Genomic DNA, 24565 nt, shown 5'->3' with positions numbered 1-24565 from the left:
GTTCTGAGCCGAGAGGACAGGCAAAAATTAACCTTCCTCCTGCCTGGTGTTTCAAACAGCTTCCGCCTGCAGGGAGGGGATGTGTTGAGAATGTGTGAGAGAAAACACTGAAATGGGAGAAAGCGCACAGAAAAGGAGGAAAAAAAAGGTACAGCGAGGAAGCTAGAGACAAACTTCAAGTTGTGGATTATTTCTCACCCAGGCTCTAATTAGGAAGCCTCTTATGGAACTGTGAAGCTGTCAGGCTGCCAAATGTCAGCGTGTTTATCAGAGATCAGGCGAGTCTCCTGTCTGCAGCACTTACAGTTTGGTGCCGTGATCCTCTGGGTTCCTTCCGCCTGTGTGAGTCACACTCAGCACTGGCACCTTTCGGGGTGTTCAGGCAGAGCAGAGAGCTCTTCCTTTTCCCTAAGGAAGCCAGAAATGAACCGTTTCCTGAGATCTGGCCTCTTCATCTGGTTCAGTGTGGAGAGGGTTAATCATACAGTTTGGAGCAGCTTCAGCGTTATGTGCCATAGTGACTCAGATTCCCAGGGAAATCCCCTGCTTATCTGATGGAGCCTGTTAGTCTGCTAATTGAATAAGCTCCTATTAAAAGTGCCGTGTTTTTTAATGACTGCTAACAAAGGGCCAGATTCGGATCTGATCTTTTTGCTTGGGATCATTTTTGCTGATTGTCCGGCCCTGCCTGAGCTCCCGGACGGGGCTCCGCAGCCCTGAGGCCCAGAGCTGCACACAGCGTGGAGCTGGAAGCAGAGCACCAGCTCAGGGTGGCACAAGTGAGATGGCAATAGGGCATCAAGCCTTCTGCTCTAATGAGGCAACTCTTCCGGACAGGTAATATGCAGGAAGCTCTTAATGGGGAGCTTCACAGAGAGGGAGAACACACCTGTGGGCCTCTGTGGCACAGCCCTCAGAGGGAAGCGTTGGTTGGGAGACTACCAAGGCTCCATGTAACGTAATTGCTGCAAATATCTCATACGTGATCCAAGCCATGCTCTGAGTAATTCACTTTCCCAGTGTTGAAATCAGGTTGATTTGTTGATTCTGCATTTGAGATGTTGTCTACGTCTGCATAGGAAAAATGCTTTGTATGCCTCTGCATATGCACATTCAAACCTTAATTTTAATTAAAATTACGTGCATTATATCCATATCTCCCGTTCTTTGTGAGAATGACTTTGAGAAGATATTTGTCTAATAGGAAACAAAATAAAGGCGGTTAACCTGTGAAGCGCACGTAGCTGGGTCCCAGCTGCTCGGGGAGAAGATGCAATCTGCACTCCACCTGCAGCTGGGCCTGGCCAGCCCCAGGGCTGCTGGCATCGTCCTGGGACCGCATTTCCCTTCCTCGTCTCACCTGAAAGCTCCGCTGACTTCCCTGAGCTTGTGGGACATCAGACATGAAATGTTTTCTAACTGAAGGGGACTTTTTCATTTTTCCTTGCCCACGGAGGACGAGATCTGGGCACCTTCACCACCACGTGTCCCCACACCTGCTCGCTTCTTTGTGCATCCCGTTTGCTTTTCTCCTCTGAAAGTTTTTATTAAAATGCAGGAGCTCCTTTTAGAAGGTCCCACGTATTCATGCTGACGCGGTGCCGCTGCTTCAGAAGTTTCAGAAGCAATCCATAAATGATGGGGTTTTTTTTTTTCCACGCGGTAACAATAGAGAAGTGTCAGAAATCTCAGGCTGCTGCTATCAGAGGCAGAGTCTAAAAAACACTTTTCAGGCTCTTCTCTATTCCCCGCTCCCGAGCTGTCAGACGCAGTGACACGGCTCCATCACTCTGCCACTGCAGTCCCAACAAACACAAAATGATTTCCAACTGGCAAACACGCTGTTTACTTTCCAGAAAAATTGCACTTTCCAATCTGACAGCTGATCAAGGGATCTCCTGCTGCTGTCAGCATGAAGGAGTGTTTAAACACAGGGATGGAAGTTTAAACATTTTCTCATTATCACAGAATAAAATAAAATAAAAAAATTAAAAAATAATAAAAAAAAATAAAAGCATTGAGACTCTCCGACCACCTGCTGTGAGAGTAATGAAGCGCTGTCACATGACCAGCCGGCGAGGACTTTTATCTCTGCCCCAATATCATTACCGAAGTGACACCTGTCACATGACCCACATCAGGGCTTTCATCTGTGCTCCCCAAATGCAATTCTGGGTTGTGCGGGGGATTTTCTTCGTGCTTTTTTTTTTTTTTTTCCCCTTTAAAGAGCGTTGCCCACTTGTGCCACTGCAGACAGGCTTCTGCCAGTATTAAAGCCCTCTGATTTTTTCTTGGGGATATGTAATTTGGCCAACAGACCCGCTCTGACCTGAAGTAAAACGGAATCTTGGCCTGGGAGTGAAGTTATTGCATCTAGTTCAGGATGTTTTTAAAGCAAATATTTAAGTCTGCTGTTAAACTCTCTTTACATAGAAGACTTATGTTCTCTGAATTAGAGGATTTCTCCAAAATCTCAGATTTGTTTTCAATTTTTTATTAGGTGGTGAGAAGAAACAGCTTGATGACCCTCAAGAACAAAAATCTCCATTTACTTGCACTTACAAACTCTTACCTGCTTTACCAAGGCATCCTACATCTGCCAAGAGAAGTTTGTTCTGGAAAAGGGAAAGGTCAGTCTTCACCAATGTCTGGGATTTTTCATGAGGTTTTCAGCAGCAGACACGAAGATTTGAGACGAACCCACATACATCGTAGCAGTACTGAGCACTAACTCACCAGCAACTGTTCAGTCATTACCTCAAAACAGAACATGAAACATCTAGATGTGTCAGGGGGTGACCAGCTACATCCCAACTGCATGTGAGCAGGTTGGAGATAAGGTTCAGAACTTCATGGCCTTCCATTGCTCCTCCTTTCCCACTCCACGTTTAACCATGCGTGAACCGCAGTACTCGTCTGACTCCTTTGTAATCTCATTCAGTTCATTAAAGCCATGAAAAACTAACCCAGCAAAAGAGTGAATCATTTTCCACCTGTTTAGTAAGTTAAGTCAGCTCATCTAGGGCTTAGGAAAGCATCAAAGAGCAAAAGAGAAAGACTGTGGAACTACAAGCAGGTAGAGAAATGGGGAATAATGACTGCATTTTGAGTGGCACTAACTTGGTCCATGGATCCAGGTGTGTTTCTTGTTCTCTTCCTGACTTGTTACAACACAACATCCATTTTCTCTGAGAACTGTTGTGCCTGAGATTGGGCAGGCCAGGAGATGGAGAATCTGCTGAAATGAATGCTCCTGATGTAAACAGTAGTCTGTTAGCGTGCAAGGCAGGTGGTTCTGGGGCAGTCATCTCTCTGGTCTGACATATTTAAGGCACTGGGCCTCAGATGTTGGGTTAATGAACAGATGAAGAGTGCCGGGTTACAGCATCTCTTTCTGCCAGCATCTTCCTGGCTTTCCTGCCTTCCAGATACAAAGGTAGCAGGTATCATTTGGCCATTTGGCAATTTAGCATAAGAGCTTTGTCCATTACGGTAGTAGCTGCAATGCAAAAACAAAGCCATTCTAGACACCGTGAGGAAAGTGCATCAGTTCCCATCATTAGATCATTTGCTGCCCCTTGCAAAACAAAAATGTTTCATTTAACATTTATTGAACTGTTCTTCAGTGTCTCCCAATTTGAAGTAGACATCCAGCCATAACCATGACAGGTATTATAGGTGTTGTATCTTCACTGCTCTTCTGTGCCATTCCCAAGAGAGCAAAAGGAATGCAGATCTCCCTGTCCCAAGCTGGGCATCATTTATAGACTCTCTGAGCATGCATATTACAGTGCAATGTAACTCAGAATTGCAGAGCTATTTCTTACCAACTTTTACCAACAGATCCACTTTTAAAAGATATCTTATTTGTAGCATTTTTAGAAGCTTTTGCAATGCAGCAGCCAGTGCTGATGTGTTTGAGAACTGTTGCTTTGCTTTGAAAGAGATTCCAGTTGCTCTTCTCTCCACAAACAAACCTGCACGTGGGAAGGTGACACAGAGAGATGTGCCCAAGTAGAACTCTATAGGCTCCAGTCAGATTTTGTTTGTACTGCTGTGAAGTCACTGTAATATTAATTGCAAAATAAATAAAATGCATAAGGTCCTGATATTGACACAGAATTCTCTTCAGTGTTGCAAAGTGAGGTCAGGCATCCGTACTCACTTTGAGTGCTTGCTGTTTAGTAGATCTGGATCCACACAATCTAGAGCTGGAAGAACTTTTGGAACATAGCTGGCTTTTTTTATCAAAGCACAGAACATGCCTTCTTCCTCTGCGATTATATGTACAGTGAGGGAGAAGGGGAACATAAACAGCTGTGCTGCTTTCTGCTTATATCTGCAGTGCTTAGTCAGCACTCGGTGGAACTGTAGCTCCTTTAACCCAAAATGACCTCTTCCATCTCTTTCTATGGCTGCCACCCACTTCTCCAGTGCCTTGCCATTGCTTCATAAAGATTTTGTCCTAATATCACAATGCCCTGCATAACTCTTGATCAGAGAAGTTGCCCCAGTCCTGCCAGTGACGCTACTCAGATGAATAAGAAGTATTCAGGAAAGTTTGCATGCTTACACCATAATGATTTGTCTTTGTATTCTTTTTTTCCTCCCAGATCTGCTGTGAGATTACACTGAGGCATCTGACTTCTATGGACCCCAAAGTAAAAGAAAGTATCCCAGATAACTGAGACCAAGCACCCTAATACACGAATGCAGTGAGTTGTGTTCCTGATTCTTCCAGTACAAATTATATAAGGAATTTCATAGTAACTATAGCTGGGAAAGAGCTCCTGCTCATTTCCCCATGTATCCTGATCAGCACTCACCTCAAATTAGTTTTCCTTCTCATAGCCTGTCAGCAGCCCTTGAGATCAAGGAGATTAAAACACCCTGGTAACTCATTAATGAGCCAGGACTCTGCAACAGCTGGACCAAAAATGGCCTGTGTTTGGCTTCATCTTAATTCTTTGCCATCTCCCCTCTGCTCACCAGCACCTGCACACATTTGGGACCCAGTATAAGAAGACCCCTGAATTCAGCTCTAAGCAGCCAGTCTGCAATGCATATGTCTAATGCGCTGCTGGTGTGGAACCAGTATGCCGGTAATCCTGTTAGCAATGGCAGAAGCTCCCTCTAGGAAATTATAACAAATAGTCTTAAACAATTCCTTTTGTTGACAACTTTATCCAAGAAGCCATCTTCCCTGGAGACCTCACTCAACTTTTGACTAATCCCCTTCTTCCCTCAGGAGCTCTTTTGTTGAAGTAGATTGTAGGCAAACCCAAAGAATGACAGGTTTCTGTAAGCCTTGGATCAGCCTCTACATTCTTTCAATTGTCAGTCCCCATCTGTCCTGTTTGTACAACGATCTTCTGGTCCAGGGATCTCTCTATTAAGTGACACATGGCTGCGTTTATTCTGCAAGTCCAGTGTCCAGACTATGCAGTTACATCTTTGTTGCCTAGTCAATCTTTCTGACGTTGCCTTCTGAAAAACAACAGGCAGGGCATCTGCACACTTTTGTTCTCTTCTGCTGAAAGGTGATTTTAAGAAATAAGCCTCTCCGGACCAGACTCTGCCCTTGTTTTACACCTGCAAAGATTATGCTTCATTTCATCAACATGAAAAGTTATTTCAAAGGTCTTTGTTGTAATGGAGTGTAGAATCTGCTCATGTTGCAAAGGAATTCCGTTAGCATAAAAATACATGGCCTAAGTTCTCAATCAAAAGGACAAATAAATCCTAATTCCAAATATTCTGTGGGGCCAGTGACTTCAGTTACTTTCCTTTCTCTTTGCATGAGAAAGCAAGCAGGTTCCAACAATCCATACATTTCTTCTCAGCAGATAGAGAGAAAAAGGAGGAATAGAGTAGAAGATAGATGATGTATTGGCATGGAGCGTATATCACCCTGGGGTAGATGCCTGGCACTATCTGGTCCCTTCCTGAAACCAGAAGGAGAACAAGGAGGAGACTGTGATGATGTTTTGTCTCTTGCTGTGTGGCTCAGGGCCCATGGATTCATGATTGAGCCTGGTATGTTTAGTTATTTGGTTTTGTCTATTTTTATAACTTAACTCAGGTTAGCCAATGAAAGAAGGCTGGCAGTTTCATTATGTTCCCAGGAAATTCCATTCTCTCAGGCACCAGCATGAGGCTGTTGAGCCTTAGATGCCTATCTACCTCTGATTAGATTTGAAAAAGCACACAGAACCCCTGCTTTCCATTGGTAGCCTATTAAAATGACAAAAAAATTACTGTTTCATTTTTAACCTTGCTTGCATGTCTAAATCCAGATGCCTTTTTCTTTTTTTTTTAAAGTTGAATAATCTGAAAAACATCACTTATACAATGTCTTCCTGTAGTTAACTGCAGAAGAAAACTTGAGCTGACATTTAAGCTTGTTTAATATGATCTGTAAGCAGCTTAAAAAAAGGGACACCATCACTTTGAAGCTAGGTTAGTATTAAAAACAAAACAAAAAACAAACAAACAAAAAAAACCCTTAAGAGAATCTCCTACTTTTTTCATAGTTTCACTATTTTGAATCTCGTGTTTGTGAAGTATCATCAAAATCAGGTCAAATTGGCCAAAGCTAAGTCAGTAAACACTGAAGCATGTGTGCCCTCCTCAAGTGAGTTGTCCAAGAAGCCTTACTGGAACTGACAGCCATGTTTATGGCAGGATTAGTTCTTCTCTGATCACACAGAGGGTACAGCCACCCTGCCTGCCCTCAGCCGAGCAGGTGAGCAGGGAATTAATTCAGACTGCCTCCAAAATCCAGTCTGGCCACAAGGCTGGCAATGTTGGCTCCTTCTCGAAAGAACTCCTGGCTGTCCTATCTGCTGTTGTCCACATGACAAGGACAGATGGGGTTGAGCAAGGTTGTAAGACCAGGCACTGGGTGCTGGGACCTGACCTCACAGCAGTAAACACCATCTACCTGCATTTAGAAGCACAGGAGTAGAACTGAGGTTTGTCCTGCTATCACAGCTAGGTTGCAGGCAGTAAATCAGGTTAATTTGTTCTCAAGACCATCTTCCATGTCTGCCCTTCAAGCACAGAGTCAGCTGGTGACACTACTGGACACTTGCTGCTAGCAAATGCACAAAATGAACAAAGAGACAGGATATATGAAAAGGATATTTTCCTGTAATTTCTTTCAATAATAGTGATTTTAAGTGATCTTTTGTTAATAGAGGTTTTCTGTAACAAAAAGGAGATAAACGTTGGTATTGGAACAACATTTTAAAGCCTGGGTCTCCAACATTTTCGTTTGCCTGAGCTGCTCTGAGTGAAGAAGAATTACCTTGGGTGCATGTGAAATATATAATATAGTTAATGCATATAAATAACAGAACTTTTTTTATTTTTTAATATTTTTCATTAAAACATAAGAAGAAGTAGGCAACAAAAACATAATGTTTCAAAGTGACTCATACTAAGGTGCAGATCAATTAAAACCATGAATGTTGCAAACCTGAGGGATGTTTCCTAGCTCTGCTCAGGTTCTGGCACATGCACGGGAAGCACAAAATGAGGCAGATCAGTTTTGTGACATTAGTCCAACGTTATGCTGATACAATGATATAGATGAAATCAAAGTATGACGTATGGCAGAGTAACCAAATCACATCAGAAATACCCAAATGTCTGCTTCAAGCCACAGCGCCGTATGGAGTTCTGAGGGAAAAAATACTCCAGTGACAAACTCCAGTTTGCTGACGAGCGGCTCACTGTGGCAAGATGTTGTGACACAGGATGAACCCAAGAAAGGTGGAGCTATGGCTTCATCACTCCAATGGAAGAATACACATTGCCATAACATCCATTGCGACATTACTCTTTCCCCCCCGGGTAGAGCTCTTTTTCATTTCAGTGAACAAATTCCATTGTGTGTTAAATCATAACAAGTAAGCTATAAAATGTGAATTCAATAGACATAGACAAAAGCAAACAAAGCAGTTTGGTCAGTTTAAGCAATGTGGAAATGAAACCATATTTTGACTGGGGAGGCATCAGAGGAAAGGGCACTGGTCTGAGATTCGGGAATATGACGAAACAAACCCAGACCTCCCACGATACCACTGTGCATTGTGCACTGGGGGCCACTGGCTTGCTGACCTCTTCTCTCTGAATGTGAGAAGATTTGCCATTTTGTCCTCAGCCTGGGACGTGGTGGTCCAGCTGTGGGTATTGGTTTTGTTTTCCCATCTTCAATGCATAAAAGTATTCATACGCTAAAGGATGATGGCAGCAGCTTTCAAAGAGGCAACCACATGCTCACCCAAGAAGTAGCCAGTCATTTCTGCTTTCTACCAAAACTTGCTTGAACCTTGTGAGAGACGTCCTTTACGATAAGAAGTAAACAGGTCACAGATTTCAGGTTGCAGTCTCACTGCTGGAACTGTGAGCACTGATTGTTCTGTGGAAAAAAACCAAAACAGGTTAAGGAAGAAGCTGCAAGATGGTCCTTTTCCTACACTGAGCTACCTTCCTAATACTCTCCTGCAACATTACCCACAGTACAAAGTAATTCCGGATCCTATTTTTCACATCTCCTTTCCTCCTGATTTTTTTGGAAAAGGATTTCTTTATCTAGGCTCCCTTCTCTAGAAATCTCATCTATGGTTTCTTTCCTTTTTCCTTTTTCCTTTTCTTTTTTCTTGGAGCAACCAGCAAAATATTATTTGGTAGAACAGTGGTGGGAATGCAATCCACTAATCAAAAGGATTCAAATGGATCTACGCGCTGCCAAGCTCTCTCCTTCCCACCCAGCAGAGGAGGAAAAAAAAAGGAAAAGAAAAAAGAGATAGAGCAAAGGCACGGAGCTTCTCTCCTTCAGCAATCTCACAAATGCAAAACCTTCCACTCCAGTGACTCCTCATTAACTTACCAAATCTGACAGTCTAATTATCGTAGCTGCTTCACGCTTAGAATAAATAAATACTAAAGTGGGTGTTTAAAGAAATTGAGCAGTGAAATTCAGTCATCTAGACAGTCAATAGAGAGAGAGTTTATTTTAAATTTTTATATTCTTATGTATTTATATCATTTTAGGAAAGATAATGAGATAGTTGTCTTTCAGGCTAATTGAGTTCCTAGGCTCATGGCTGCTTGCTGTCACAATCTCAAACTTAGCTTTAACTTTTGTGCCTTAGAAATCTGATCACTGCATCCCCATTTGCTCTTTTCTGCTGATAACTGGCTGAAGGCAGAAGTGCACCTGAGGATGGGAAATAAGTAGATGGAACTTCCAGTCTGCATGTCTCTCACAACAAACAACTAAATCTTCTCAGATTTGCATTTAAGAGCATTAAAAGGAAAGTGGAAGTTAAAGGAACCTTAGATATAACTTTGCAATTAGACAAATAACAGAAAAATGTCTGCCAGCCTCTGATACAATAGCGTCTGCCTCTGTAAAGGGTATTAGCAGTGCTCCCTCCCAGAGCAGTTCATCTCCCTGAACAATAGGACCTTTATAGAGATTCTCTGGCTAGAGATCAATGGGAGTCAGAGCATTTGATCCATGTCTGTAGGACTTTGTTTCCCCAAGTCATGTGGGCCAAACTTGGTGCCAGTTATCCTTTTGCAAGAGCATGAGCTGGGGAGTGAGCAAAGGAAACCCTCCTTCTTGTCTTCTCCATCACCCTGCGCTCCTGAACCTGCAGGCATCATGGCTGCTCCAGGCCAATGCCCAGGGAAGAGCTTAAGCAGCACAGTATGTCCAGGGGCTCGTGCCCTTGGCATGCTGCTTCCTGGAAACATCTGTGAGGTTGCAGTGTCTCTTTCTGAGGATGGTGACTTAATGACAATAGTCCTCAGAGTCCTGCCAGTATTTTCACAAGCCACTACTGTGGAGATTGGGCCACAAGAGCTGAGGGGTGTTACGCCTGAGTTAAGTGAAGATTGGCTTTATCAGCTCACAGAAAAAGACTGCTTCTGGTTCAGAAGTGACAGCTGAGTTGCTTCTCAACACCAGCTTCGGTTTATTCCCTTATAGACACACCATAAACCGGATTCATTCACCTGGTGGAAACGTCAATTTCTAGGTGTCTGTATCTGATTTTCAGTGAAGGATGTCCATTTTCTGTATACAGAGGTGGCAAAGCACACAAGCAAAAAAATATAAGTGAGTGTAAAAACCTTTCAGCTATGTAGAACACAGGGAAAGCAGCCAACCCAAACAAGCTGTCTGTGAAAGCCAGCTCTTCTTTATACATGCCCTGTGTTGACAACTACCAGAGTTAGCTAATCCCAATGGAAATGGGACTTTTGGTAGGCAGCCTTAACATCCCCATTGCCTAAACTTGCTTTGTGCAAGTTTAGATGCAACAAACATTAAAATAACAGTTCTATGTCAAAATCAAAACTCCCTCCCCCTCCTTGTTTCTGAAGGCATAAATACGGGGAAGTTGTAGGACAAACAAGAAAGTGTTATCATCACCCAGCACACTGATCTTGAATTGCTTCGGGGAGCCCACCTGTACGCAAAAGGAGCAAGCCTAGTTTGATCTGCAGCTTCATGGCTGGAGCTCTTCTCACAGTACATTTTGCTGGCAACCCACTGGCGCTAACCCCAAATTCCACTGTTCACCCTCCCTGCCTACCAGCCTGCTTTAAAGCATTTGTGGCCAAAACAGATGGAAATAAATCAAGTTTATGACTAAGAATATTAAACTGCAATTGTTATTGTGTCTGACCTGACAGCAGAGTAAAATGCCTTCTCAGGAAGCCTTTTGCATTTCAGGGCTGACATTGGGTTGAGAGCACAGCTCATGCTTTCTTGATTCAAGGATCTCATCTTTCTTCCAGGACTGATTAATTGGACAGAAAACATTCTGCTTTAGCAGGTGGCAAAGGTTAGGCTGAAGTTTTATCAGAGATGCTGTAGAACAGGGCTACACTGCACAGATAATTGTCTCAGGATTGGCTTAGGCCAGTAAAAGGACAGTAAATGCTCTCAGGGTACAAAGTCTTCTCTTGCAGCATGAGTTACTCTTTTTCTTTCCATAGCACTTTGCATCCAAATGAGCATAAGCAACAGCAACTTGTTCCCCACTCTGCGAGCTGACCAGGAAGCACAGAGCGCCCTGCTCCCCTCCCCATTCCCAGGGCAGCAGCCAGGGTCTGGCCATTCGCATTCTCCTCAGTAATGAGAAAGATGCTATTCGGAGGGGTTCTTTGAAACTCTGATTTCTCCAATTATTTTTTCCCGGGAATTGACCTTTGAAAAATACCCTCTGGTTTCCAGCTTGTCATAGCAACTTATAAAAAGGACAGTTATGTCTACAATTACTTCACAACAATAGAAAATAATTTCTTATGGGAACGTTATTTTTTTTCAAATGCTGTTTCCTGCTTACTCTCACACACCTTGGATCAACCTCCTCCTCCTCTCACCTTTCATCTCCAACTCATTCTTTGCCCTTCTGCTTTAAGTTTCTCCTTCAGAGGATGGGAACTAATAGCCAGCATCCTTCAGAACAAAGTAGGAACAGAATATATTTAAAACCCGCACTGTGTTATCATAGCAACCAGAATTTTAAAATGATACAGTTAAATTCCGAAATAGTACAATACTAAAATGACACAAGAGAACAAATGTCTTATGGCAATAGGGATGGCTACGTGGGAAATTATTCAGAATTGCCTAATTTTTACAGGCTTAATGAGTCACTCGTGAATACGGTCTTGCATGACCATACTGCGCCGGTTTCTGCCCTGTGCACTTCGATTCTGCTCTCAGTACGTTGGTTGCTAAGTTATTGCCATGCAGTCGCCTGTCCAAAAGGTATTTCTTGCTGCAATATGGAGGATAATAAATATAGGATTGTGTAGAAACCCAGGTGAAATGAATCTCTGGAAATGTGTCTGAGAGACTGACACATTATGCCAATCTGTTTTCTCATTCCTTCTATTTCTCCTCACTCTCTCCCTTACTCTCACACTGTCTGTCTCTGTACCTGTTTTTTTCCACACTCTCTCTCTCTCGTGGCACTGACACTTTCATCTTCTCCCTTGGGGATTGGAGATGTCACTGCGGGAAGTGCTTGTCCGCCTCTCCGGCAGCAGCAGAGCCCTGTGGCTTTGACAAACCTCATTTAATTGGGAGGAAGCCAGGAGGGTTTGAAAGAACTGAAACATCCACGAAACTCCTTTTATCAGGCATAATTTAAACTCTGCATGGAAAAAACCCTATATGTATAAAGAAAAGTCAACTTCCCTCCTGCTGTGCGTGCTCCCCTCCTCCCCCCCCACCCCCGGCACAGGCAGGCTCCTGCGAGATTCCATCTTTTCATTTTTCTAAAAGTGTCAAAGTAGATTTGTGCTCTGTGGCTGGGTGAACAGAAAAGGAATGCAGATGTCTCTCACTCCTGCTCACGCACACACAGCACCTTCAGAAGGGCGGCAGTTTGGGAGAGATGCTGGCTGGCTGCTCCTTCACTTGGGATATGTCACAGAAGCCAGAAATTAAGTTTTCAAATAGCTTGACAACACAGTCTAAGAAGGTTTCTTCTTAATTGCCCCTATCTTTAAAAGAAAAACACCAGAAAACAAACCAGCATAGCTGGTGCCCGGGAGACAACGGAGAATGCCGGGGCTCTCTGGCCTGTCTCCCAGTAGAAGGGAGCTCTTCCCGGTGAAAAACAGAACCTATAACTTGTGAGACCCTATACATATTTATTGTCAGCTCAGGGCAGGAAAGGCAGATGTGCGTGACGTATATATGCAACTGCGTGGTTAAGAAAAGGCAGCGAGGGGAGAAGAAAATAAGGCAGGTAAAACTGAGGGAGAACTGGTGTGACAGGGTATGAGGAACAGCTGTTGCTTCCAAACATCAAAGGGAGAAGGAGGAGCAGTCCAAGGGAACTGGGGCTAGCACATCATGCTGAGCAGCTGGGAATTCAGGACATCAGGAGGGACCAGCATGCCAGTTACACTGAATACACAGCATGAGCCAGCCTGAGGAAAGGCTCAGGGCCCCTGGGGTTATAGAATGGGGGAGAAACAGCCCATCAAAGCGCACAGACCTCAGCTTTGAAAGTGCAGCACGGACACATCCCATCCAGGTCCACTTCTGTTATTAACTTTGTGGTCGAGTGGAAGAAAATGGAAAAACAAGCTGTGGAATTTGCACTGGGATGTAAACTTTGCAGCATACAGGAGTGGGGAGGGAGGGCAGGGAGAAACGAGATGTCCAGGTCCAAAGTACTGAAGAATCTTGTAGTGAATGGCCATTTGAAGTAGGTGTTTGTTGGTGAGGTGAAATCAAGGCTCAGCTTACCAGGAGGCACTTGATAGAGCTGAGGAGGCAGAGGGCTGAAGAAGCCATGAAGAAGGGCATCTTGTGCAGAGATCCGCCCTGGAGGGAAGGCTGTGAGCATTCTGGAGGCCAAGTCCTCTGCAGCTGGTGCCCTGCTCAGCCTAGCAAAACGGGGAAAAATAGTGCAGGAGATGAGCACAGGCCAGAAGGCTGGAACAAAATTAGACCCAGCCCTTCTCAGAGCTCGAGGCAGAGATAGTGACCCACGGGAGCTGGATGAACTCACCACAGATACGTGGCTTCCTAGGACGTTTGCTTTGCCATGTGAGCTTGGTTACGTTGGGTAATATATCCAGGACCTGAGCTCAGGCTTATCTTTTCAGGGGAGTCTTGAAAATTAATCGTTTGTGAGTTGGTGAGTAAAAGGGAAAACGAGGCTGGGTGAATTGCATCTTACATGGCATAACTGGAATGTCAGAGGTCAGTGTTAACAATTTACAGGGAGAAGTGCAAGTGCACAGAATTACCTGAGTGGTCCACTGAGCAGATCGGAGGTCAAAACTGAAAAACTAAAAGAAATACCTATACCCCATCTCCTACCCTACCACCAGTCATGTATCTGGTTGTAAAATGTGTTGAGGATTCAGGGAGATGAGTCTGCTTTCCAGAGTGAGAGATTAAAGTAGATGCAACACACATGCTCCAAGCCCAGCAGATGCTGATGCCAAGCAGCTGCTTCCTAGAGGAGCACGCAGCTGGGGACAAGGAAGTGGAGGAGAGAAAACAAACCAACAAGCAAACAAATAAAAACAGTCATTTAGTTTTACAGCTTTTACTTTGTTTGTTTGCTCTGATCATGTTTCAGCACCAGGAGGCCCATGGAACCCACTCTGCTGGGCTTCATCCCTCTGCCCCCCAGTGCCCCATCCCCATGAGACCACGGCCAGGATCCCCCACCCCTCTCCTTCCCCTCCCTGCACAAGGCATCTGACACAGCAGCAATTTTGTTTTGAGGGTATAAAATGTCTAAGAAGCATTTGTAAAAGGTAACCAGCCACACTGTGGTATTTAAGGGCTGAATTCTCACCTCCTGCAAAACAGTTTGAGTTCCTGCAGTCAGGGGTGTGGGTACAGACAGGGAGCTGAAGCATACGGAGGTGCTCACTAGATCCATGCCACCCAGGATATGGTGGGCTCTTACTCGAGCCCTGCTGCCCCATAACCCAGCTGCTGCAAGCTGCCACCCTGGCAGCCTCCCACCACTGCTCAGGCTTCCTGGTGACAGGCAAGCTCTGCACAGAGCTCCCCTTTGATTTCTTAATCGGCCATGGAGAGTCATGGCTGAGCAGTCTGTGTGAAGCAGCTCTTTCCTTCTCAAGAGCCGAGCGTGCTATCATGGCCTTAGGATGCCCCACAGGTCTGGGGCCAGCCCACATGTGGCCAGAGCTCTGCCATGGCCCGTCAGCATGCAGCAGTGAGGGAGCCTGTCAAGGGACCACAGCCAAAAAGCAGAAGTGCAGTATAGCAGAGTTTCAAGGAATATAGTTATTTCTTTGTTCAGACTGAGAGAGGGTCTCTTCTGTTCTAGGACGTGTGTTATCAGGGGTTGGGATGTACTGAGCTTTGTGTCTGTCTGAAGATGTGTGTGACAGTGGCTGGCATCTCGGCAACCTGTGCTTTGCTGAAAACTTGAGCAAGTTTGTTCAGCAACTCAAAACAGTCTGGGAAACCCAGCTCCAAAGGACAGCATATTTCCTTTGAGCAGTGGTGAATCCAGTGTGATGAGCTGAACAGATAATGAACGGCAATGATGAAAAATGTGGCTACATCCACAAAGAACAGTTGATTCTTGACCTGCGTCCTGAGGACAGATCCTATCGATCCTTTTCTGTGCATCTATGAAGCTTGTTGTGTGCGAGAGACCTGTCAAAATCAGTATGGGGAACGCTATGTTAATGACTCTCTGAGCTGTTAGGCTCTTTGCCTGCTGATACATTTATTTCACCAATATATAAATGTATGCATGCATGTATGCTTGTGAGTGCATGCACATTATAAATGCTTGAAAAGTACTCCTTTCCTTTATAGACTCAGGAGTGTTTGGTGCTGTGGGTGTCTGCTCAAGCTGAGGTATGTAACCAAGGCCCTAGTCTTGTAGATTTTGGCTACTGAAGAATGTGAATTTTCCTCTCCTAACTAATCAGGGGGTTGTTTCGTTGTCTTGTGTCAGTGCTGCCCTGGTATGTCTTCCTTATCACTGTTGAGCAATGTTCCTACAGCAAGTTTCTTGAGACAGTGCAAAGCCTGTCTTTGGTCTGGGCAAGAGGGCCTGGGAAAGAAGGACTTTCTGAATCAAACTGTGCCCCACAAAAAGCTGCACATAATGTCCTCAAATCGCTGCTTATCTGAGAACAATCCCTCCTCCTCAGAGAATAATAACCCCACTATGTGCCTACCTCTACTGCGATCTCTCAAAACCAGTTGCATAGCTGATGTTAGATTTACTTTCTACTACAGAGCCACCCTGCTCTTCCTCAGCTTGCCAAAAGAGCTCATTTCAAGTTAAATGATTGCGTGAAGAAACAAATAAACCCGGAGGCCATTTTGACATTGCTGTTACAGGTAGCTTACCTGTCACAGATCACTCGAAGTCTCTGAGGTCTCCTGGAAGCAGTGAGTTCTAGAAAGTATAATATGCAATCACAGGATGAAACAAAAATCAAGCCAAAACTCATTCTTTGAGCCCTTACAAAAACATGTGCTCAGAATTTCAAAGGGCCCTATAGAATCTGTCTTCTTAATATTTATAAATATACATTATTCCTATAGGATTTGAGTACCAGCACTGATGTTAATAAGACTGTTCCAATTCTGTAACCCTTTCCCTTCATGCATCATGAAGGATGAGGCCTTGGGCCTCCATCTGTTACAGTGAGAGTCTTTGCTTTGACTTCAGTAAATGCAGCATCAGTACCCAAAGCCTTCACACTGAGGAAGCAGAAAGAGGTTTGCAGGTCTACATCCCCAGCTATTACGTACAAGGACTACTGAGGTTCACGTATTCCCATATGGGCACGTGGGGCTTTTCTGCATGGATGTGGCAGAAGGGCTGTGGACAAAACAAAGATACTTGGATCCCACTCTATTTTTGCCCACTGCTCTTGCGGTCAGTTCCTCACTAAGTTCATCGTTCCTCATGTTAACCTTTTTCATGCGTGCTTTGTATTTATTGATTCAAGCATCTCTACCAGACTGGAACATTGCAGAGTTTGCAGCTTTGGGAAGCTGTGTTGTTGTTGCCATTCTTCAAGGACACATTTCTAAACAGTATGGAATATGTGGAGAAACACATTCTTCAAATGTTTTCTTAGAACACGTGAATTTGCTCAAGCTTAGATATGAATAAACGGCTTACGTGCGGAAGATTCCCCTTGCAGATGATTAATGAAGACATTTTTCTTGCATCAGAAAAGCCGTAACTTATACTCAGACACATTTTCCTGAGCACCATTGCTGACAGCAGAGATGAAAGGTGCCCTAGTCTTGACAAAGGGAGCAGGAAGAGTGGCATAGCCCTCTCTTCCAGCTGGGGTCTGGATAAGCGTACCCCACAGCAGCAAGACCACCTGGAGGGAAGCACCACTGCTCCCTCTTGCTGGTGTACTGGTGTGTAATGGCCTCTAAGTTTGGCTGGGCCTTATCCTGCGAAGTCCTAGAGCATCTGCCCTTCTTTGTGCCAGGGAGCACACCGAGCTGCTCAGCTCAGCCACACTGTTCAGGGACAGAAGTGTCCAGCTGCAGATGAAGCATGAGGCCCCTCTGCCTTCAACCTGTGCAGCCACTTCCAGAGCAGCAGGCTCTGGGGCTGGGTCACTCCATGTCTGACTTGATGCACAGACAATTTGAAAAAGTGCAAATGGCTGAACTTTCAGCACTTAACCTTTCCAGCAGCAATCTTTCACCATTAAGCCAGGCAAGCAGGTTGTTAAACCTGTCTATCACAGTGTAAGTAACAGGTCACAGCTGAAGCGTTCTCTTACACCCAAATAGTAAGGTAATTTGTAAAGCGGTAAATGGCAGTATAATCTGGGGTAGGATCACTACTGCTTAGGTGCCAGAGCTCTGGAATTGTCACCATTATATAGAAGTTATATATCTTTAGTAGCCTCTTCCCTGGTCAATCACTGAGATTAACCTGGAAGAATGCTCCTCTTGGATCGCTATTAACATATTCTCTAGGTCCTCCCTCCTTCTCCTTTCCCCCCCAGCTGTAATAAAAGCGTAGAAATAAATTGTCTGTACCGAGTAGAGATGTAAAGTTTCCAGGAAAAAGAGAAGAAGATTGAGTTAAAATGGTTTGAAATGACTTGTTTGTTTGTTTTTGTGAGGCAGGTTCTGCCTCTTCACTGAGCTGGCCTAAAACTTTCAGATGCTGCAGCACTCTGCCAGAAAGTTTTGATTCGCCGAGATGGAAACATTTCATGGCAATATGTCAAATCCCTTTAACATTTAACAAAAATGCCAAAATTACTTAGATGTTGTGCTTTACTGAAATCTTTTCATGTTAATATTCTTTAAGGAGTTTAATATAGAGGTTAAAAAATGCAAGTTCAGTTGCTAATGGCAGGGCAAAAGGTCTCAGTGAAATCTAACTGGAACATCGTTTTGTTTGTGTGAAACAAAGAAGAAACTGGATTTTCCTTACCTTACAGATAGTAATACCAGCTCGCTTGCTGGGAACAGGGAGGAATCCTCAAATTGCTGTGTCTTGAGCAAGATTCTTGACTATAATTTAACATTTGTATAACTCAGAGATTAATAATTGTCTTCAAGGGGTAGTATAAGAGTCAGTAAGCCAACTACTGCTGTTGCAGTCCAAACAAATCTCTCAGTGCAGAATTCTACTTGAGTGAGGACAGCCAAACTTGCCACTTTGAGTAGACAGAGCTTTGATTATAACTGGAAGATATGGGTAAGAAAACACTGTGTCTCTACTCAAGATTTAATGCAGTTAACTAATCCACTTTAAATCAGTTCAGATTAATCTCCTGACTGACCCCATATAGACAAACCCACAGAGAATTCTGAGACCCCATTGTGTTGAGCAGGGTAAGAGCAGAGCAGTAAATATTTTCCCTACTGTAAAGATTAAGACCAATCCAAAACTGTAAAACAGTGTAAACAGCTATTCCTTAGAGGTGAGAGATACCACTCAAAAAAGTGGATAAACTACCGATTTAATCATCTTACAGTGATGATAGATATACACGCGAAATGATGGGATCCTGCAGGGCTGATTGGCTTTTTTCACTGTATGAGTAGATCTGAAAGGTACTGCTTGGGTTTGTTATTTTCTATCAGTATGCGGTGCAGTGTGTGCTAATGAGGAAATACCTCCCTACATGAAAACCCAGGTGGAAGTGGCTAATGAACTGATAATGAGGCAAGCAAGCCAGAGGACAAAAGTTAAACTTTCCTAATTGATGAAGAGAGAGAAATAGGATGCCTAGTGCCGTTGGATGAAGGCGCTGAGGTTGCAGGCTCACAGAGAATATTTCTCTCATTAGTGAAATCTCTGTGGCTGCGGGACAGGATGAGCTCTGCCCGTGTGGCAGGCTGTAAAGTGCAGGCTGTGCCCAGCGCCAGGCAGACCGGGAGCTTCCCTTCAGCCTGGCCAGCATACATTGTACCTTAGCTGCAGCACAGCTTTTCCTTTTGGGATCAAAGCCGTATGCAGTTTACAATGGCAGTAAGAATTTCATCATTTTAGAATTCAGTTTCCAACCATCCAATTTATTAAATGAAGCATCAGCATAAAAAAGTGAGATAAAAAAAAAAAGCAGCATTCAGAGTTCAGACTTCATCTGCATTTTCAAAAATGCCATTTGATGTTTGTGTCTCACTGCCTGCTGCTTGTTGCCTCCATCTGCCGGTGGCACTTTGGAAAAGCAGGAGATACTAAAAATGTTCTCAGGAGGAAGAGTTGGCTACGGAAAGCTTTTAAATCCCATTCGGCATAGCAAAGCTCGCAGACATCTGAAAAACGAGGATTACTATGAAAACTACTGGTGTACCTGAAAAAGCCAAGTGAGCACCGTGAGCCTGCAAAGGGAAGCGATACTACCTGGCATAGGAACCGTCATAGTCAGTGTGTGTGATAAATGGAGGAGCAAAGCTCGCTCACAGCAAGCTGCAGCTCACAGCGAGCTCATTGCGTTATACACAAATAAGCACTGCTCCCCCTCTTTGCAATCCAAATGTCAGAAAAATGAGGCATAAAACGATGCATTGGGTGCTCCAGTATTCCCAGTTTGGCAAAAGCACTAGCTTAATGTCATGGGCTGTGATTCTTAATCCTTTCCTGCCCTTGACCCCTGCTGTCTAGATTCAAACTTGTAACCATTAATGGGGCTGGATCAAAACACTGGCCTTCTGGTGTCACCAATGGTGTTTAGAGGGGATTTAAACTCCCTGCTTTTCAGTGCAGTGAAATGAACACAGCAGTAGATTAATGCAAGGATTTGAGCTCACACAGCATGAGATCTTTCAAAAATAGTGTTAACAGAGCTACAACTGCCTCTTTCAGGGAAAGCAAAATGAGGGGAACGGAACAAATGAACAAACACAGGGCAAAGCCTTGTCGCTACGGGCTGGGCTCCTAAGCACAGAGAACTGGGGAGAGGGCCAGTGAGTGCACTGGGACACGGGGCTGGAGCTCTCCCAGCCCTGCACATTCTGCAGGAGCCAGTTCTGAAGCCAGGGCTGGGGGAATGTCATGCTTTGAGGCTCCGTGGCTGCGCGTAACTCACTGCCCCAGATCTCTGGTGGACAGAGAGCAGGAGATCAGAAGCTACAGGGCAGGCCAAGGAGGAGTTTTTCGCCTGTATCCCTGCTCAGCTGGGTTCGGGCATGGGCTGAGATATCATCAAACTTCAGGCAGTGGGCATGGGGACCATTTCTGAATTTCTCTGTGCAAGAAGGCATGGGCACAGGTGGACAAGTATTGCCTTCTTCCCCTGCCAGTTTTCCGTAGCGGAGCTAGGGGAGCCGCTCTTCCTGCAGCTGCCCTATGTGTGCCTGACTCTCACACTTAGCTGTCTCCTCTTCAGGGTTTGCAGCAGGATGTGCTCAAGCCCACAGTAGTGACTGGAAAACATCTAAAGGTTTCCAGCTTTCATTTCAAAGATTCCTACTAATCCACCTGGCCCAGGAACCCTTCCAGTAACAACCTCAGTCTGGGGCTGAGCCTACACTGCTGAATCCAGTGGGAGTTTTGCCATCAACTTCAATGAGAATAGGATCACACCTCAGAGCTTTGTTTTGCGCGTGTTCGTGCTTTGCCTCAGGCAGGAACCTGTTTGTTTGTTTGCTGCCTGTGCTCACTGCAAACATCAATAGGACTAGCTAAAAGCATTCAAGCCATTAGATCTGGGGAAGCTTCCAAAGTTTGTTTGCTTATCTGAACTGTCCCAGGCACTGGGATTCACTCCACTGGGCTGGGAAGAACCTCAAGAGGGAAGGTTTCCTCAAGTAGCTCCAGAGTTTCCAGTTGGTGAGTGTGTCCTGGGGGGACAGCAGCACTTGTGCCTCAGGGAAGAGGAGGGAAGTACTCAGGGCATGTTTAAAGCAAATAGCTTTAAACAAAGAGACTGATTTGCCTTTTTACTGGCAGACTCATCAAAACCTGACTTGGTTTAGTTCATGACCAGAGCATAGTCTAACCACATATGCACAGCCTTATTCTAAGCAGGCTGGTTTCTACATCCCAGGTTTGAGCCATGTGCTTGGCTCCACTGTGTGGCTGGAGCAGCTCAGAGCTCCTTCAGCAGGCTTTGAGGAAGGGAAAGGATGCTGGTTCTCCAGTTGGCAGAGGTATTGCCCCAAACACTGGCTCAGCACCTCTCTTCCATGTTCTTGCTAGCACAGTGGGATGTTTCCACAGGAGGGAAACTTCCTGCACTGACCCCTGCATTTCTGTCTGCTCCATCCAGAAATGCCACCAGCATCACAGCATCACAGCACAGGGCACTTCTGGCCCACGGTAGTCCATTAGCAAAGCATTCTATGCAGTCTGAAAGCAATTCAGGTTTGAAAACTGCTTATGCTGACTGGAACTGTTTCTACGCTGCCTGGGTGCATGTCTTCAACTCCCAGCCCTGTTACTGGCATCCTCCGCAGTGGCAGAGGACAGTGCTGATGCTCAGGCAAAACAGTGCTAGGAGAAATTATTGCTCAGGACAATTCTGGGCACCCAGATATTCTGTGTTGTCTCTACTAATTTCTTCATTAGTTTACCATTAGCGCTCCCACTTTTCAAGAATCCCTCAATACAGTACTGGGAGAGTTTTTGGCCTTGTATGCAGAGATGACCGCCGTCAAAAAAATTGTCATTGGTTTGTTGAACACATGAGCAGGTCTTTCCTCCCTTCAGAACTTGTAGAGTACCCAACCAAGCCTTCAGCAAGTTAGAGAAGAAAGTGCTTCCTCCAGCTGTCTGCTCTGTGCTCACTCCCTATCCAAATTAAACTTGCTGTGGACAGCGACACATTCCCATTTCACGCTGGTTTGATTAATGTGTCTCAGCTAATTGTGTGAAGGATTCCAGCCCTTTCGACTGTGAGACCAGGTTATTGTTCAGCCAGTCGTGGCTACCATGTGAAAATGGGGGCTGTTTAGTGTTCATGCACCAGAATCAAAGGAGGGGCATCTTGGACTGGGTCACAGAGCAACACCCACTTCTTTGAAAAGATGTTACTATGCTCTACTAAACCTGTAAACCTCTTGCTCAAAGCACGTCTTCTCCCTCCTCCTCTTCCCCCTGCTCTCTTTTTTTCCCCTCCAGAGAGACAGACTCCCCCCACCACTCTCTTAGGGTACAAGAGAGAGAGAATGGCTAGACTGCAGATGGGTGGATTTCACATTCTAGGGTTTTTAATATTTCACTTTTATATTTCTCTTAGAGAATGATCCTGCTGAGAGGCTGAGAATCAGTGCTCATCATTTCCCCCTCACTGACACTTGAATATATTTTCCCAAGAGAAAACATTAAACAAAAAGAGAGAGAAAGACAGAAAGGGGGAGAGAGAGAGAGAGGGAGAGGGAGAGTGACTGAGCTAGCTTTTCAAAGCATACTTCTCAACCTGCCCACATCAAAATAAGAGACAACTGGCCCTTTGAAGTCCAGGACACAGACTTCTCTACCAGCCCATGTGGAAATAAAAGAAGCCAGCTTTATAAATCACACAGATTTCTCACCTTGCCCACATCAAAATCAGGGACAGTGACCTTTAAAACTGAGGCTTAAGGCCCCCAAACTAATTTCCATAAAAATAAGAAGAGTTCAGATAAACTGTGTCCCCTGGTACCTGTCAGCTTTTCCAGTGTAAAACAGGAGACATTGGTCCTCTGCACTGAGGACTGGGGACTAACTAGCTTGTTAGCACTTGGGACAATGAAGTCTTCCATCAGCCTAACACGTATCTCAGTGAGGCAGCTTTGCCATGCGTGTACTTTTGCCTGTATCTTAGGGCACTGTCTGAAAACAGCACCGTTGTTAAGTAGTTTAAGGGATTTAGTAACTCTGTCTTTTTCCTAATATGAATTAATGATCCAAAAATTATTAAGTGGTCAGCAGCTCAGACCAAAAGCTCCATATTCTTGTGAGTTAAATCCTACCTGGCTTATACTTGGGGAGCTTGGAAAGTCCTGGCCAGGTGTCTTCAGTTGGGACCCCTAATACCTGTGCAAAACAAAAAAAGAGAGTGAGAAGAGCAATAGCCTCAGTATGTTGTACCCTGCATTGGTGCAGAGCTGGATGACTTGGTCTCCATGGAGAGAGACTATGGCCTTTACTGTGACCCAGCACAGATTTGCACTGCCTTATGTGGTACTGGATCTACCTCTGCACATAAATGACATTCACATTTTAGCACTTGATGTTACAACGGAAGGGTTCCCACTGAGACTTACTGTTGTCACTCCTGGGAACATCACTGAAGGTGTATGCAGCTTCACTGCCAGGTGCCACTCATGCATATGTTCACCAGACCAAGGGTCACAGTGTTCAGCTGCTTTCGCTGCTGGAGGTGTCCTCCTGTGCCAGCACTGCAATGGGGACTGCCCACTGGCATTGGCACCCACTGATACTTTCAGTGGCAACTTGGGCTGCAAGCTGTGATAGAAGCTCCTCTAAGTGAGGGGGGTAACACAGGCAGGAAAGAGCCAGGAACAGAGAGGAGGATGGACACCACTTAGGGTGGTATTTGCCTCTAGAAGAAATGAAGAATTCACAGTCAGACTGTCTGATGGTTTGGCAGGATGAACATATTTCACAGCATGGAGATTTTCCAGCTGTATGTCTATATGGTGTTTGAAACAACAATCCTGCATAGAGATAAGCATTCTGGATGGCACAGAGTCATGCACACAAATGCAAGCAGTCGCTAAACCAGTGCCTGATGCCTCTATTATTAGTACATGAAAGGAGCTGACTATTAGAAAACAGTAGGATTCCCCATTCTGAACCTCCGACTATGCAAAATATCTCAAGCTAGGCATCGAAAGCCTCTAAGGAGCTTTGAAATCTTGGCCTAACACAGAGTCTCATTCCAGGCTGTATAATAACATAAAACCTACTGTGAAAGGCACTAATTATTTCATGGCTCTTAAAGCTTCCTCATGATTTTTAAATAAGTTTTTGCCTTCCATTGCACAAATCCTATTAATCACGGTATCAGTTCTAATACCAGAGAAATGACGATAGGGCTATAACCCTCCAACTGTAAAACCACAGGAAACGTGTCCAGAGATTTCAGCCACATGTGGAAGGATAGCCTTCATTCATGCTGCAAAACTGAGTCCTGCCCTGATTTTGAACTGTGTTAATTGGCAAAGTATGGATTTTTTTTTTCCTCGATAACTCTATTCACTTTCTATGAAAGAGAAATTCAGCATTTATTTGAGTGAACTGAACTCAAGTCTAATAACTAGACTTGCTTGTAAGTCTTTTTAACAAATTCTAGCTAGAAGCAGAGAGGAAAACCCAACCTGACAGGAGCGTTCCTGGATGAAGGAATTAAGAAGTAAAAGCTTGACTTCAACAAACTCGAGGCTATAAAGTCTTCTCTCACCACCTCCCAACTTTAAGTCTTCTGCACTTTCTGCTTTGAAAGCCCATCTTTGGAAAACTGCCTGCGCAGAAGAGTAAATCCCTGAGCAATGTGCAAGGGCAGGTACCTATGGCAAAGCCCAGTGGAAACCTCTGGGTTGACCTTTCTGGAAAGCCAGTAGTGGGGTCAG

At 44.7% G+C, this 24565-nt stretch overlaps 2 protein-coding genes across 7 annotated transcripts in view; one reads left to right on the top strand and one right to left on the bottom strand.

Moving 5' to 3' along the window:
• ALS2 (alsin Rho guanine nucleotide exchange factor ALS2) overlaps window positions 1-24565 on the top strand; it is a 216372-nt gene that overhangs the window by 136553 nt on the left and 55254 nt on the right. For all 4 annotated transcript variants that reach the window (XM_046943915.1, XM_015289451.4, XM_046943916.1 and 1 more), the window contains exons 3-4: window positions 2501-2630; window positions 4614-4715. The gene's annotated coding sequence lies outside the window, so the exon portion shown is untranslated. The remainder of the gene's footprint in view (window positions 1-2500; window positions 2631-4613; window positions 4716-24565) is intronic.
• The window catches only part of CDK15 (cyclin dependent kinase 15), a 34207-nt gene continuing 16984 nt past the window's right edge, over window positions 7343-24565 (bottom strand). For 2 of the 3 annotated variants that reach the window (XM_015289476.4, XM_004942625.5), the window contains exons 10-13: window positions 22943-23006; window positions 15899-15947; window positions 13289-13428; window positions 7343-8425 (exon numbers count right to left, since the gene is read on the bottom strand). In XM_015289476.4, coding sequence (XP_015144962.1) covers window positions 8316-8425; window positions 13289-13428; window positions 15899-15947; window positions 22943-23006 — 363 coding nt within the window. In that variant the 3' untranslated portion in view covers window positions 7343-8315. Of the gene's footprint in view, window positions 8426-13034; window positions 13092-13288; window positions 13429-15898; window positions 15948-22942; window positions 23007-24565 lie in introns of all 3 variants that reach the window. The other variant, XM_040703906.2, reaches the window with a different exon arrangement.

This window comes from Gallus gallus, chromosome 7, assembly GCF_016699485.2.
Source record: "Gallus gallus isolate bGalGal1 chromosome 7, bGalGal1.mat.broiler.GRCg7b, whole genome shotgun sequence".
NCBI classification, from domain to species: domain Eukaryota; kingdom Metazoa; phylum Chordata; class Aves; order Galliformes; family Phasianidae; genus Gallus; species Gallus gallus.
This window is presented reverse-complemented; position numbering and strand designations above follow the sequence as displayed.